Source organism: Liolophura sinensis, chromosome 1, assembly GCF_032854445.1.
Source record: "Liolophura sinensis isolate JHLJ2023 chromosome 1, CUHK_Ljap_v2, whole genome shotgun sequence".
NCBI classification, from domain to species: Eukaryota; Metazoa; Mollusca; class Polyplacophora; order Chitonida; family Chitonidae; genus Liolophura; species Liolophura sinensis.
The window spans coordinates 10,285,706-10,300,181 of NC_088295.1; the positions used below are offsets into that span (position 1 = coordinate 10,285,706).

Below are 14,476 nucleotides of genomic sequence, written 5' to 3' on the forward strand. Positions count from 1 at the left end.
TATTTTACACAAAAAACACATGGCTTTTTTTTTACTGCTTTGCTCCCTCACAATGAATGTCTAAATTAATTACAGGTATCTTGTAAATTTGGTGGATTTCACAAGCAAGTGATTTGTGACATCAAAATACAGTACCACTTTCATCAATGGTGGGTTCACAAGCAAGTGATTTGTGACAAAATTCTACACAGCTACCCTTAATTGACCTATAAAGTGGCCCCCTTGAGCACTTTTGAATGGAAGTGATGTACAATACAGCACATTTAATATCACACATTGTATCACATTACATTATAAACAATTCATACTTTCCACAAAAATATCATTAAATAATCTTTTTCTAGAAATCTAAAATGGTATAAAACCATAAACAATTGCTGTAAAAAAATTTCTGCAGGAATCAACAAAAAATGATAGCAGTGCATGTAGATACAGGTATAAGTGTAACGAAAATTATGCCAATGCCATCAAATCATTGGAATTAGCTGATATCTTTTTTTACCTCATATACCTTTTATTAATAAAGAGCTCATTATCTGTACAAGTAACATTGTAATTATATTGACAAACCCATGAAATTTTTCATGATATCAGAATTATATCAATAAGGCTGTGTGAGGCATTAATATTTGGCATACCTATATCCTAAATTATAAAAGACACACCTAAATGTAAATGTCAAACCATGTGAAGACACAAAACACGTCTACTTTCACTACTAAAAGGTATTTATTTCAGAAAGCATTTAATATGTGTCACGTACAGTATTAAATTATCATGAGCTGGCAGATTTCCACTTAGACAAGTCTCCTCATAAAATATTCAAATGCTGTTTGAAGCGATTAAATGCTCAACTAACACAAAAGTAACAAACTTCACATGCATATATCATACTAACAAAGAAAATTTAGTTGACAGACTAGAAGAAAACAAAAACAAAGACACCATGCCCTTAAATCCATATGGACAAACAATGTTTTTTGTTTCTTTTTTCTACCAGACTTTCCAAACTATCATTCAAAAAAACATATTTGACCAATAATATCTAAGTTGCAAGTAGGTCAACAAAATGTCCACAAACTTATTAAAAATATTCTGTTTTTTCTGTGACATTATGATGTCATACCTGGTCTCTGCGGGAATGGAATGTAAAGTAGCATTGTAGCATTAGGACGGCTTGGTGGGACTCCAGATGTGGTGGATCCATCATTAGAGAGGTTATCTATATAGTTTATATGCAATACATTTTTACTTTCCAATTTTTCAGGTTTTCTAGTTAACCCTGCCCATGAACAAAACCTATGTTATTAATTGTTACATTAAGAGTTTATCCAATTAGATTAGTATTAGCAAGCAGCTTTTTTAACTCAGTGTTGACATCGATGGCAGGTCCAACTTTGAACGTTGTTGTTGTACCTTTGTATGGTGTTATAGTACCTCCAATGCTCTTGTGGTGTCCATGGTGGGTTATCCTGTAGTTACCCGATGTCACTGTAGCTGTGATGTTCCACGTTATGGTCACCTCACTCTCCCCTAGGATGAAGCTTGTATGATGCCATTCAAACCTGTGACATGAATGCATTTACAAATATCTTGTATGTACACATTTTGTAAGCTGCCGCTACTGAGGTATCATGCAGCAGACACCAGACATGACACTCCATCCAATCACATTATAGGGCTACTGACACTGGGCCAACCAGTCCCATTTCCTTACCCTAACCTCTCAGTGTTGAGCGCCAAGTAAGTCAGCAACAGGCACCTTTATTAAAATCTTTGGCATGACCTGACCCTAGTTTGATTTCGGGTCTCCTGGCTTTGAGAGGGACCAAATATCTCGTAACAAATCCTACTCTAAACAGACCCTATGACACACATAACTGAAATATATGTCTCATCAAATTAAATTATAGAAAAATGCTAGAACATTCTCAAAGTAATTAACATCAGATTCAATCTGCTATTCATATAACATTCTAATATAATTTGGGATGAATTTCGAATAAGGACAATCTACGTTAATCTTTTCTGACACTGAAGATAGTTGTTAAAGCAAATGTTCACTCACAGTGTATCCCAGTCTGCATCAGTCAACATCACTTCCCATGAGGATGGGGTCTGCTTTTCAACTGTCAGAAAGCTGGTGAAGTTGGCTTGCTAAATGAAACAGAATGACACTCAATCATCACCCGGTAGCCAAGAGAAATCAATTAATGTAAATCTTGGATTCTACAAAAGGTGTTTTGAAATGCCCTTGTTACACTAAAAATGTCCGAAGTGTCAAGCTGAGATTCCTTTCTTTTCGATATTTTCAAACAAAAACATGCCTATATTGTAACAACTATCGCATAGCCCTTATGTGAACGGCAATACTGCATTGTCTAAATTGGAGACGTAACACTGAATTGTCTATATTTCACCTGTAACACTGAATTGTCTATATTAACTTGTCTATATTAACTTGTCTATATTTGAGATGCAAGACTGCATTGCCTTTTCCGTAACTGTAACACTACACTGTCTATATTTGAGATGTAACACTGAACTGTCTATACCAGAACAGAAACCCTGCATTGTCTACACTGGAATTGTAACACTACATTGTCTATACTGGAACTGCAACACTAAATTGTCTATATTTGAGGTGTAATACTGAATTGTCTATACTGGAAAAGTAACACTGCATTGTCTACATTGGAACTGTAACATTACACTGTCCATATTTGAGATGTAACACTGCGACGCCTTTACTGAAACTGTAACACTACACTGTCTATATTTGAGATGTAACACTGCATTGTCTATATAGGAACTGTAACACTACATTGTCTATATTGGAACTTTACCACTAAATTGTCTTTATTTGAGGTGTAACACTGAATTGTCTACATTGGAACATTAACACTACACTGTCAATATTTGAGATGTAACACTGCGCTGCCTTTACTGAAACTGTAACACTACACTGTCTATATTTGAGGTGTAACACTGCCTTGTCTATACAGGAAGTGTAACACTACACTGTCTATATTGGAACTTTAACACTAAATTGTCTACATTTGAGGTGTAAAAGGTGAACTGTCTATGCTGGAAAAGTAACACTGCATTGTCTATATTGGAACTGTAACACTACACTGTCTATATTTGAGATGTAACACTGCACTGCCTTTCTTTAAACTGTAACACCGCACTGTCTATATTTGAGCTGCAACACTTAATTGTCTATAATGGAACAGTAACACTGAATTGTCTATATTGGAACAGTAACATTACATTGTCTATACTGGAACTGTAACACTACATTGTCTATATTTGAGGTGCATATCTTATATTTAACACTGCATTGGCATGATTCAGTATGTGAAGGTATGGGACTCAAATAGCATCTTTTGCTCTTTCACAGGTTTTAAATTACAACTGACTTCATCATATAACTGTGTAAAACAAACTGTTTTGCTGTTCTGAGTCTGATAGTATTTTGTCTGCACTCACCTCAACACTGTTGCGAGGATTTCCACTCACAAATTTAACTGTGACAATGTCACCCTATGTGCAGACAAGAAAAACAGTAAAAGATTATCATCAACCAAAAATACAATGCTTTCTTTTCAAATTTCTGACTTTATTCTATATTAAAATAAATGCACCACACCTCTGGACAATTAATAATGTGAACAAGACATAAATGAGAAATAGTTTGGTCTGTGCATGGTAACATTTTTGTCCAAATATATTCCCGTTTTTAAGACTATACAATTACACTCATCTAATATGAGGTGAAACAAGATTACAATGGAAGAAAACCTTTTATAAAACTTTATTCAGTGCCTGTACATCTGAATGTGACTTAATTTAAAACTTCCCCTCATGACATACCACATTATAGCTGGAGTCTGGGGCCTGTACCACTGATCCAAACTGCTTCCCAGCTGGGGGCAAGTCAAAGATGACAGGGGGAAGGAAAGATAACTGCTTATTCAGCAGATTGGGAGGGTTGGGACCTGGTGCTACTTTGGTGCCCTATTAGAAAGAAACAGCAAGTTAGCATGCACAATCCTGAAATCCTGCAATCCTCTCTCTTTCTTGATTAATCCACACTACAACACGTTAATCTTAATAGCTGCGCATGCATATTTGAATGAAAATTCCTCCATACAAGTTTGGAAACAGTTCTCTCATGAACATACGAGAAGAAACAATACCGTGATTAGCAAGTCACCAACTGGTGCCTACTGTTTCCTTCTCATCCAGTTTCTAATTAACATTATTCAATTTTAGCTTAATTAGCGCATTAGCTTGACATCAAACAGCCATGCACATGTATCATAGTTTACTAATAACCTTCCACTGACCATAATAGATTTTTACCTTGATCATTGCCTCTGCCAAGAGTTCAAAGTTTTGGATATAAGCTCTGAGGGTGTGCGGGCCATAGATGGTGGATGCTCCTTCATACCTCTGTATCTGTACAACAACAACAAAAGTTCATATAACATCAGCTTCATCACCTACTAGTGAAATACAAAATCCTAGTGAATTTAAAAACAGCATGGAGCAATTCAACATTGACTTGTACATCACCAAGAAGATTTGAGATATATGCTTGAAGTTTTACACGTCTCTTATCAATACTTTGTCTCTCCCGGGATCCTCTGTGCTAAGTCAGAAATGATAAATATTGCTAATTTCACAGTTTTTTGCAATGACTGGACTCATAAATTAACTCTTGTAGCAAGAATACTTTGTTAGCTGTGTTGACAGAAATCTGCATAGAAATGTAACATGTTGTCATAAATTTCTCATTCCAACTTTTTTAAATCTTAAAAATCTCCTGATTTTAATGCATGAACAACTGGCAGAATGTCAATATTTAACTCATTTTTCAATAACATTCTAAGTCTCTTTTATTTACTTTTTATGGTTGGAGGGTTGCTTATGACAAAAATGCATCGTCACCATAATTTGGTTTACCTGATATTCCTCGAAAGTAGTGATGTAATCTGCATAGTCATTGGAGAGGCCAGCAATTACAGGTGTGCTTGACACTCCGCCGGATGTTAACACCTGTGGAAGCGTACATACATCAACAATTTCACATTAGGTAAACAATAGTACACACATCAACTATTTAACATTGGCTAAATAACAGTACACATTAACAGTATTATCTGATCATCAGAGGGGAAATGCGTGTTCACCCTAAAGTCTACAAGTCAACTACCTTCTATTTTTTGTGGAAGGCCTGTTGGCTGAGTAGTCTAGACGGTTGACAGGTATTGCTGGTGACTTGGAGGCTGCTGGTTTGAAACCTGCCGTGGCCTCAGCCAATTTCCAGCACTAGAATCTGTGCTATATTCAGAAAAGTTTAAACCCTAATAATGATAACACTGCTACTTAATCCACTTTCAAAATGACATCAATACCTGCCTAACAGTACACATATCAACAATTTCACATTTGGTAAACAACAGTACACACATCAATTATTCAAAATTTACTAAACAATAGTACACGCATCAACTATTTAAAATTTGCTAAACAAAAGTACACACATCAACAATTTTACATTCAGTAGTACACACATCAACTATTTGCTACACATCAGTACACATAACAATTTCACATTCGTTAAACAATAGTACATACATCAACAATTCAACATTCAGCAAACAATAGAACGCACATATCAACAATTCAACTTTAAACAACATAGAACAATTCAACTGTAAACAACATAGAACGCAAACTCACAAAAAGTTATTCCTTTAACATTTCTCCATCTTATGAACAGCTTATAACAACATAAAGGGATTTTACTATGTTTTTCCATGTTACATATTTACCACTTTAAAAATAATTTGGTGACAATTTCATATTTCCTTACAAAAACTTACCTTGGAAACAGCGTTTCTTAACCTTCTTCCAGACATTGTGCTGTGACATAAAATTAAACAAAACAAATTAACAACTGCCTTCATTCTGCCCAAATTTAACATCCATATTATGTTGTCACTAATTAAAATAAACACCTTTCATACCATAAATAATCTCCTTACTTTCACGTTAGAATGTTTAATAATCACTGAAAACAAAACATTTACCTGAATTCACCAGGCACTGCCACAAGGAACATGCTTCCTACTCTTAATAACTGTACATCTACGATATATGGCTGCCACTGGTATGGGTTCTTGATCTGAAATAATAATGCAAGATTGACAATTCTTTTCAACTGAAAAATAAAAGCAATGAATTTCATCATTCAATTTCCTCCATCCACAAAGAACAACATGGTCAAGACAATATCAAAATGATGCTGAGATCAATATTCAACTATTAAGTCAAGCACATGAAAACAAAACAAAGTTATCCCCCCTACTACAGTGTTCTCTTCCTTGCCCTACCTCACCAGTATCCAGTAAGATGGGCTTGGGAGCGTGACAGCTTCTCTGAGCATCAGTCGGTGTGGCCAGAAAATCTCTGACCAAATCCCAGAACAGGTTTTCTGACTTCGACCCTAAAGGAATAAACATACAAGTACAAAGTGTAATTTACCTTAGTTACAAACTGCACGAATATCAAGGGTAGAAACACTTTAATGTAAAACTTCATTAAATTTTCCTCTATCATACTAAAATACCATTTTATCTCGTAATAATATATTTAACACTAAAGTACATAACAACGTTCAATTAAATAGTAAATACTGGTATCAAGATTTCACAAATACAAAAAAACTGACCTTGGACAAAATTGAACATGCCAGGCCCATCTGTGGTACCAGCAGCAAAACTGTATCCCATGGCAGGTTTACAGGTTTTAACCTACAATTTCATATAAACGAAGCATTAATTACAAGTAAGTTACAAAATTTCATCACAAGTGTGTGCGTGTGTTAGTTATGAAAAGGTGAAGAGTTACTGACCTTTGTGGTAGAGTTCAGCTGTATCTCCACGTTTGTCATGTCCACATACGTGTGCTTGAAATCTACAGGCCCGGTGATCAGTTTGCTAGCAGATTTATACAATTCCTAAAAAACATAACACAATAACAAACAAGTGTTAAAGAGACATGATGTGTCTAGTAAGTACCATGAGTTTTAGTAATTAATACACAATGTCAATATCTGTCAGCACAATATGGATAGTCGTGGGTTTCCCCTAAGCTCTGTCCGGTTTCCTCCCACCATAATGCTGGCCTCCGACGTATAAGTGAAATATACCTGGAAACACTGTAAAACACCAATCAAATAAAACAAATAATACACAATTTCAATAAACTGAACCGACCATTACATTGTCCAATCGTATCATTCTCAGCCATTTCAACATGTTTTGTTTTGCTGCTTTTTGTTTTTGTGATCATCACCAGCTAATGAGACGTACTGGCAAAGTACAATGTTTCCACTTATGTAATATTAGGGCTTTATTTTCGTCATGCTTTACCAGACTCTACATGGATTCCTGAAGAATCGCTGTGCGACAATCCACCAGAATCTAAACATAATACCATAAGGCAGTTGCTCTAGTGCATATATAAAAGAAGGGTGATTTTTAGGGATTCCAAGTTCATTGATCTGAAACAAAGTATAACAGATTAAAATAAAAATACATTAACTTGAATATGGATTCTTTTACTGGATTCCAAGTAGATTAGCTTAGGTTTATGGGAGTGAATATTTTAGTATTAAAAGTTTATTAGTCATGACAAGTTTAAATTAGTCTAAATCAGTAACAACAATCACACACGAAAGGCAACACTGGTTTCAAAATGACGTAACAAATCTGGCTTTCTGGACACTCACCATTGCTTTATTGTACTGATTTAACCCTATGATCCTTGTACTGTCTGTCATGTCTTTGCCAGGTCCAAATGCAACACACATCTCATTCTACAAATGGAAAAGTTATCAGAGTTCATAATTCATTGAGTTAAACATAACTTCAATGATGATCATACAGTCGAGTACATGAACAAATGGTCTACTAATATTTAATATCGTGGGTTTCCCCTGAGCTCTCCCTGGTTTCCTCCCACCAAAATGTTGGCCACCCTTGCATAAGTGAAATATTCTTGAGTACATTGTAAAACACCAATCAAATCAAATAAACAAATAAATAAATAGGAGGTTTAATATCACATGTCCCCTACTGAATCATCAGAATAATAGCTATGTCAAAGTCCACAATATCAGAACAATGGTGGTCATAAGTTTGTGAAGAAAGAACAAAATGACCTGAAACTACTTTCTTTCACCTATATAACTTCCTCTGGTTAAGCAATCTACGAAGTCTCAATTTAAATGACAACCCATTCTGAAAACTCTCCAAAAATGACAGTGCAAAAATGACCATGATTTGGTCAAAAATGAGTGAGACCACCACAAACTTGAACTTATTCTGCATCAAGTCCTGTTGAAGACATGCAACAAGTTTCAATCAATATGATGTATTGTTTTGAAAGTGATTTCATGATGGCCTGGGGGATTGACAGGCTAAGTATACCAATAGTATTCTCTCCTCCCAAGCACTGTTACACGCACACTTACACAGAGTTAATTACCTTTCCATTGCAGGTGCTTGTTGGGTTGTCACAGGGTAGGCCAGTATCCAGACAGTGAGGGCCTTTAGTGTTTGGAGACACATCCCCTTCATTGCTCTGTGCAAATGCGGCCACAAACTTTCCCTGTAATTATATAAAGGTGCTACCTCATTAGAACCAAAGGAAACTTCAGCTACTGCATTTGACCTAAAAATTCAACTATAGAATTTTTTTTTTTTTGGTTTTGGAGGAAAATAAAGATCCTCATCACAAACCTTTGGAAGTAAAACTTTTTCCCCAGTGGGATGTGATCCTAAATTGCAAGATGACTTAACAACATATTTTTAAGACCAACAGAACTCTTAGCAAAATTTAAGGTAAAACATGCTACATACCATAAATCTGACGTGTATAAGTGAATCAAATAGTTGTATCAAATACTTTACAATCTTAAACAAAATTATTATAATGAAAGAATTTTGTATAGAAGACCACCTTCACACACTAGTGTCATATTAATTGAAAGAGACAACTAAAATCTACATTGTGTTATCCCAGGAACAGTCAACACTGGGTAATTACTGAACAGTCTGGGTAAACATGAAACAAAACAGACAAGTGTACGCAGTGATATCACAACTTACCTGTCCAGGTAAGGTCCCTTTGTTCATTTCCCTCTCGAATAGCTGTGAGGCATATCCCTTATTATCACCACTGATCAAGCGATTTGTGTTGTTCATACTGGTGCAGTGAACTGCAAACCAACTGACAGAAGAAAACAACACATACACTGACAACCTTCAATACTTCTAACAGCTGTCTTTATGTGATTAGGTTTTGTTTTTAAACCAACCATTTCCCTTATCGGAGAAGAGTCCGGGTTATGTACATGTAGATTTGAGGCTTTATCCAAAAGCCAAGACATATTTGTATACATTTCATGCAGTTCTCTCTATCCTAAATGAACAAATGAACTCTCTTTAATGCCCACGTTAAACAAATCTAGACACTCACTGCTAAGCAAATCACACTCAGGCTTGCCAACGAGATGATTTCCTGCAATCTGTGGGATATTTCAGAGCTGTTGTTGGTGTACAACTGCACATTTATAACCCACTAACTGTTTAGTGACGCTTTTGCAGTCGCACACTGCAACTGTTATATGTAATAAAAGAATCTGAAATGCAGCCTAATTATGTTATGGCAAGAAGGAGGGGGAGGAGGCGTTGATTAGGGTTTGGGGGTTGGTAGGGTAGTGATGTCGCTGTCAACAACCTGCCCTGTCTGAGGAGAAATCTTCTTTGAAGTCTTGTTTAATCCTTACCTAATCATTCCGATGCCATTCCCGTTACGGTCCACAAACTTCAGCACTGTCATGTTTTTATCCACATTGTGAACATATCTAAGTAAGACAACATAGCATTGTATATGTAATTAGCTGCTAAACATTCAACAAAAAGGAAATACATAATATTAAACTTTAAATAAACGTTATCACTACATGACTTTTATGTAATACTTACTGAAAGGTAGACGCCACTTATATAAAAGTAGTCAAACATATCACATTATTTGGTGACATCTGGGATAGTATATTTTGCAGTAACATAAATAAACAGACAGGACATCAAGATTTGAATTTTTTTACCCCAATGCTTATAAGCCTACAAGATTCAAAAGCCACAAGACATAAACTTATTCCTTACATGTATTAACTGCCTTACACAACAAAGGGCTCATGGACTTGTACCGACGACGGCCAGCATTATGGTGGGAGGAAACTGGGCACAGCCCGGAGGAAACCCATGACCATCAGCAGGTTGCTGCCAGACCTTCCCACTTATAGCTAAAGAGTATATATTAAATGACAAACACAATAAAGCAATTATTAATATGCGTATGTATTCTACAAAATCAACGCTAACCAGCAACAGAAATAACAACAACTCACTTTGCCCTCTCTTCCCCAGGGTTATTAGCATAAGCTGTTGGGCTTCGATTGATGTTAGAGTCCAGAAGTTCCCCTTCATTCATGTAAATATTGCCTGGCTGCACAGACTCGTGGGCATTCTTCACACTCTGTTTAATAGATCAGGTCTTTCTTCATATGCATACATAACTATAACACACTTTAAATGAAAATGCAAACACAATGCGCAATCTGATTGGTTTCCATTTTTTATTCTTTCATTGTTGGTTAATGCCATACTTAATCATTTTTTGCCGATATGGTTATGGACAGATTGCCAAGACAAAACCACTGACCTTTGGCAAGTTATTATAATGTCAAACGTTTCCATATGTGAGCTGATGGTGAGTTTCTCAAAAAGGCCTGAAAATACCTTACATAACCTCCTTATTACATTAGCAATCATCTGTTCTCCTGAAATTAGTTGATTTCTGTTTTTCAACTTTTAAACAAAAACAGTCTGAAATCAATGAATTGAAGGAAAATTGAATCCCATCGCTTCATATCTTTGGTTAAAGTGATACTCTTCAAACTTCCTACAAGATGCATGAGAGAAAGACAATAAAGCACTTACTCATATGTCAAACACTAAGGGCCTGAGAACAATGGAAGCTGGGGAATCTTGAACATTATGTGTCCAAGAATAGTAGTATTGTGTGACCTAGCAAGTAAAAGGTGATGAACACCTTTACCACTTTGAAACAACCTGCTTCCACATTGTGTTCCTGCTTGTTTCAGTTTTTTAGAATGCTGCAGCCAGCTTAAACAAGGGGTTTCTGAAATAAAAAGGTATGTTTTACCTGGACAACACCAGCCACAAAAGTGGAGTAGGATTCCTTCACGAAGCCCAGAGAGGTGATGTCAAAGAGGAGGTACTGGTGAAAGCCGCCAGGGCCAGAGTGGGTGTGGATGCCACTTATCACCACGTTTCTCTCTGTGTAGAGGTCTCCATACACGGCCTTTAGCCTAGAGATTACCTGGCCACATAGACAACAATAACACACTGCCTAATACTGTCACTCAGACCTGAGTAGCTACAGTAGATACCCAACATAAAGCTTGCCTTTTGTGCATTACACCAATAATTTCTGCAAAATTAAGGTAGGCCAACATCACTAACGTGGAAAGAAGATGAAACAACTGTTTTAGGCAAAATGCTCAATAAAATGTTTGATATAAAGCCCTTTTCAAGATGCTGACAGAGTGACCCAAAACATTTTTTTAAGAATGGCAAAGCAGAAGGAAAAATGATTGCCTTTTTGAAGTCAAAACTAGATTTTTCATCCAAATTAAACAGGGATTTATAGAAGTCGATTTAATGAACTGAAAATCAGGTAAAAAATGTCCAAGGGAGGTAACTTATTTATGAAATTCTACTCACAGTCAATACAATACTATATTAATAAATGAACACTTAAATAACTTCGGAAATGTTTTTAATTAATTCTCATGAATACTTTCATTGAATGCCAATTCCACCTGTAATGTATCCATTTGTGTGACATTGTTAGCATTTTATTTTTTCAAGCTCTACTTCTTACTTTTTAGCGTAAATTTGTTAAACGCAGTAATGTGTAGGGAATTCAATATGCCAACATTAAAGAACAGATGGAAATACTGCGATTTAGCTTTTCTTCACAAAATTGTCAATAGCTATTTTAACTGCACTTATTTAACAGGTGTTGTCTCATACCATGTTCCTGTATGAAGTTTTATGAATCCACTTTGTTTTACACCATGGCGAGCAGAATTAATATTCGGAAAAACAGTATTTGTGTTAGAGCGCAAAGATATTTCAATGTTCTCCAACAGGGTCTTAATATCAATACATTAACAGGTTAATAGGTTTAGGCATCAGTGCAAAGAGTTGTTGCTATTCTAGTGTTTTGAAGCATATATCAGTGTTTGACACTGTATTATATACATCACGGAAATCTAATCTTGGTTTATTTACATACTATATGTAAACAATGCATATTTGTTCTGTATCAATTAAATATACTACTGTTATTGGTCCTGTTACATGGCCCATATATGGACCTGTTGGATTTGATGTGAAGAAAACAAAACAAAACAAATTACCTTGCCCAACATCCAAACAGTTTTTATCCTAAAAAAGATTTTTTGATGTGAAAGTTGACAGAAATCTTTACACAAGTACTCACTAGATAATAAAATTTGATTTTGTCTATAAAACCTCAATTCCTCAATTCAGATTACCTCAATTCAGATTTCAAATCAGCCAATAAAATTTATTTAAACTCAATTTAGCACCCCAACAAAACTCAATTTCTGAAGTTTGGTTTGTAAAATTTCAATTTCAGTGAATTCTAAGACAGTATAAAATTTCAGAAGGATTAAGGTAATCCCCACCTCTAATTTAATGAGCTGAGAGACCATTCCTGTGTCTACACTGATGAAAACCACCCTTGTCTTGTTATCACTGTCCCCAATGATGAATGCTCTGCTGTACTGACGGAAGTGGATTCCCCTCGCTGTTTGACCAGGATTAGCATAACCCATCTGAAAACATCAAAAATACTGTGTGAACTTGGGAAAACCCTAGGCTGTGTAAGCCTCTGTCTAAAGTCGATAAAAATGGTAGAGAATCTGAACATGTCACATATAGATCAGTTTGTATCTTACATTACTAACACACTTAATAGGTGTTTAGTATTCAAATAAAAAAAACATATATACATTATCCCTAAACTAGGTCCCAGTGTTTTATGCTAGGAGGAAATCTAGCAGAGCTCATGGGAATTCAGAGCCCCTATCCATGTAGCTGATAACTTAATTCCTGACCGAGGGCCAAGTCACAGCCAATAAAGTAGGAGCTGTATTTTTAGTCTATGGCTAGTCAAACTCTGCAAGCCAAATATTAATCTGTATCAGTAACATTAGTGGTAATAAATTTTAGATATTTCCTCTGAAAATATGCGTAGGCCTACTACGACTGTGAAACTTTCATGCTGGGTGAGATATGGCAAAGAGACATGCTCTAGGTACTAAGTTAGTAACATGTTTACTGCTCATAAGCAACTTCTACAGCAAAATAAATGACACTCAATGATAAAGTTCACCTAAAGGAGCTCTAATATATCCGTTTGGAGAAGCCGGATCAATCCCAGGTCAAGTCATATCAAGGATTTTAAAAATGGTACTTGTTGCTGCCTTGCTTGGCGCTCAGCACTGAGAGGTTAGAGCCAGTATCAGTATAATGCCTGGGTGAGGTGTCATGTCAGGTGTCTTTGGCATGATACTACAGTGAAAGCAGCACTTCCGCAGCATAGATTTGCCCTGCCACCAGAAAACACACGATATAAACACGCACCTAATGACTCCTCATCACCATGAAAACTTGTTAACTATATGACGTAAGACATTAAGCATTCATTCATTCATTCTGATTGGAATTGTAGTCCGTCCATGTGCCTGAAACTGAAAGCTACAAATTCAGGTAAATGAAAGTGTACCATGTCAACTTCTGCGGCTGGACCCGTGATGTCAGCTATACCAGCACCAACAATATAGTTGATGGCACATCTTACGTAAGTAATCAAACAAACAACAATCAGTCCACCAAACGTCACCCTTTTCCAAACCATGATGAGACAACTGCGCAGACGTTAAAGTAGACCATGTGAACTGACAGATGGTCACGTGATAGCATCGAGTCGAGTCCATAAAAAGTCCAGGGATTGAGGATGTCCAAACATATCCATTGATGCAAATATCGTGGGCGATATGCCATACGATAATTTAAGTTAACATTATTTATTATTTTGCATACTTTCATTTATTAAATAATGGTTTCTTAACGTAATGTAAAAATTAAGTCTTCTACCGCTTGTTCCATATTCTCCCCTTCTTCAAGTAAATAGACAGTCCCAAAGGGTGAGGCAAATGTTTGACAGGCACTTCGTAACAATTGCAGCTCCAAATTATGAACATGGACTTTTTTTT

The 14,476-nt window shown here is 36.0% G+C and overlaps 1 protein-coding gene across 1 annotated transcript; it reads right to left on the reverse strand.

Moving 5' to 3' along the window:
• LOC135479730 (uncharacterized) lies at window positions 1-14,139 on the reverse strand. The gene is made up of 19 exons (XM_064759635.1): window positions 13,987-14,139; window positions 12,884-13,033; window positions 11,311-11,487; window positions 10,493-10,620; window positions 9,866-9,943; window positions 9,186-9,306; window positions 8,563-8,685; window positions 7,805-7,891; window positions 6,926-7,030; window positions 6,743-6,824; window positions 6,405-6,517; window positions 6,102-6,196; window positions 5,895-5,934; window positions 4,972-5,064; window positions 4,369-4,464; window positions 3,877-4,020; window positions 3,493-3,546; window positions 2,069-2,157; window positions 1-1,565 (listed from the first exon to the last, which is right to left on the reverse strand). The coding sequence occupies exons 1-19, from the start codon at window positions 14,116-14,118 to the stop codon at window positions 1,328-1,330; spliced, it is 2,145 nt and encodes a 714-aa protein (XP_064615705.1). The 5' UTR covers window positions 14,119-14,139; the 3' UTR covers window positions 1-1,327.
• Window positions 14,140-14,476: the final 337 nt, after the last annotated feature.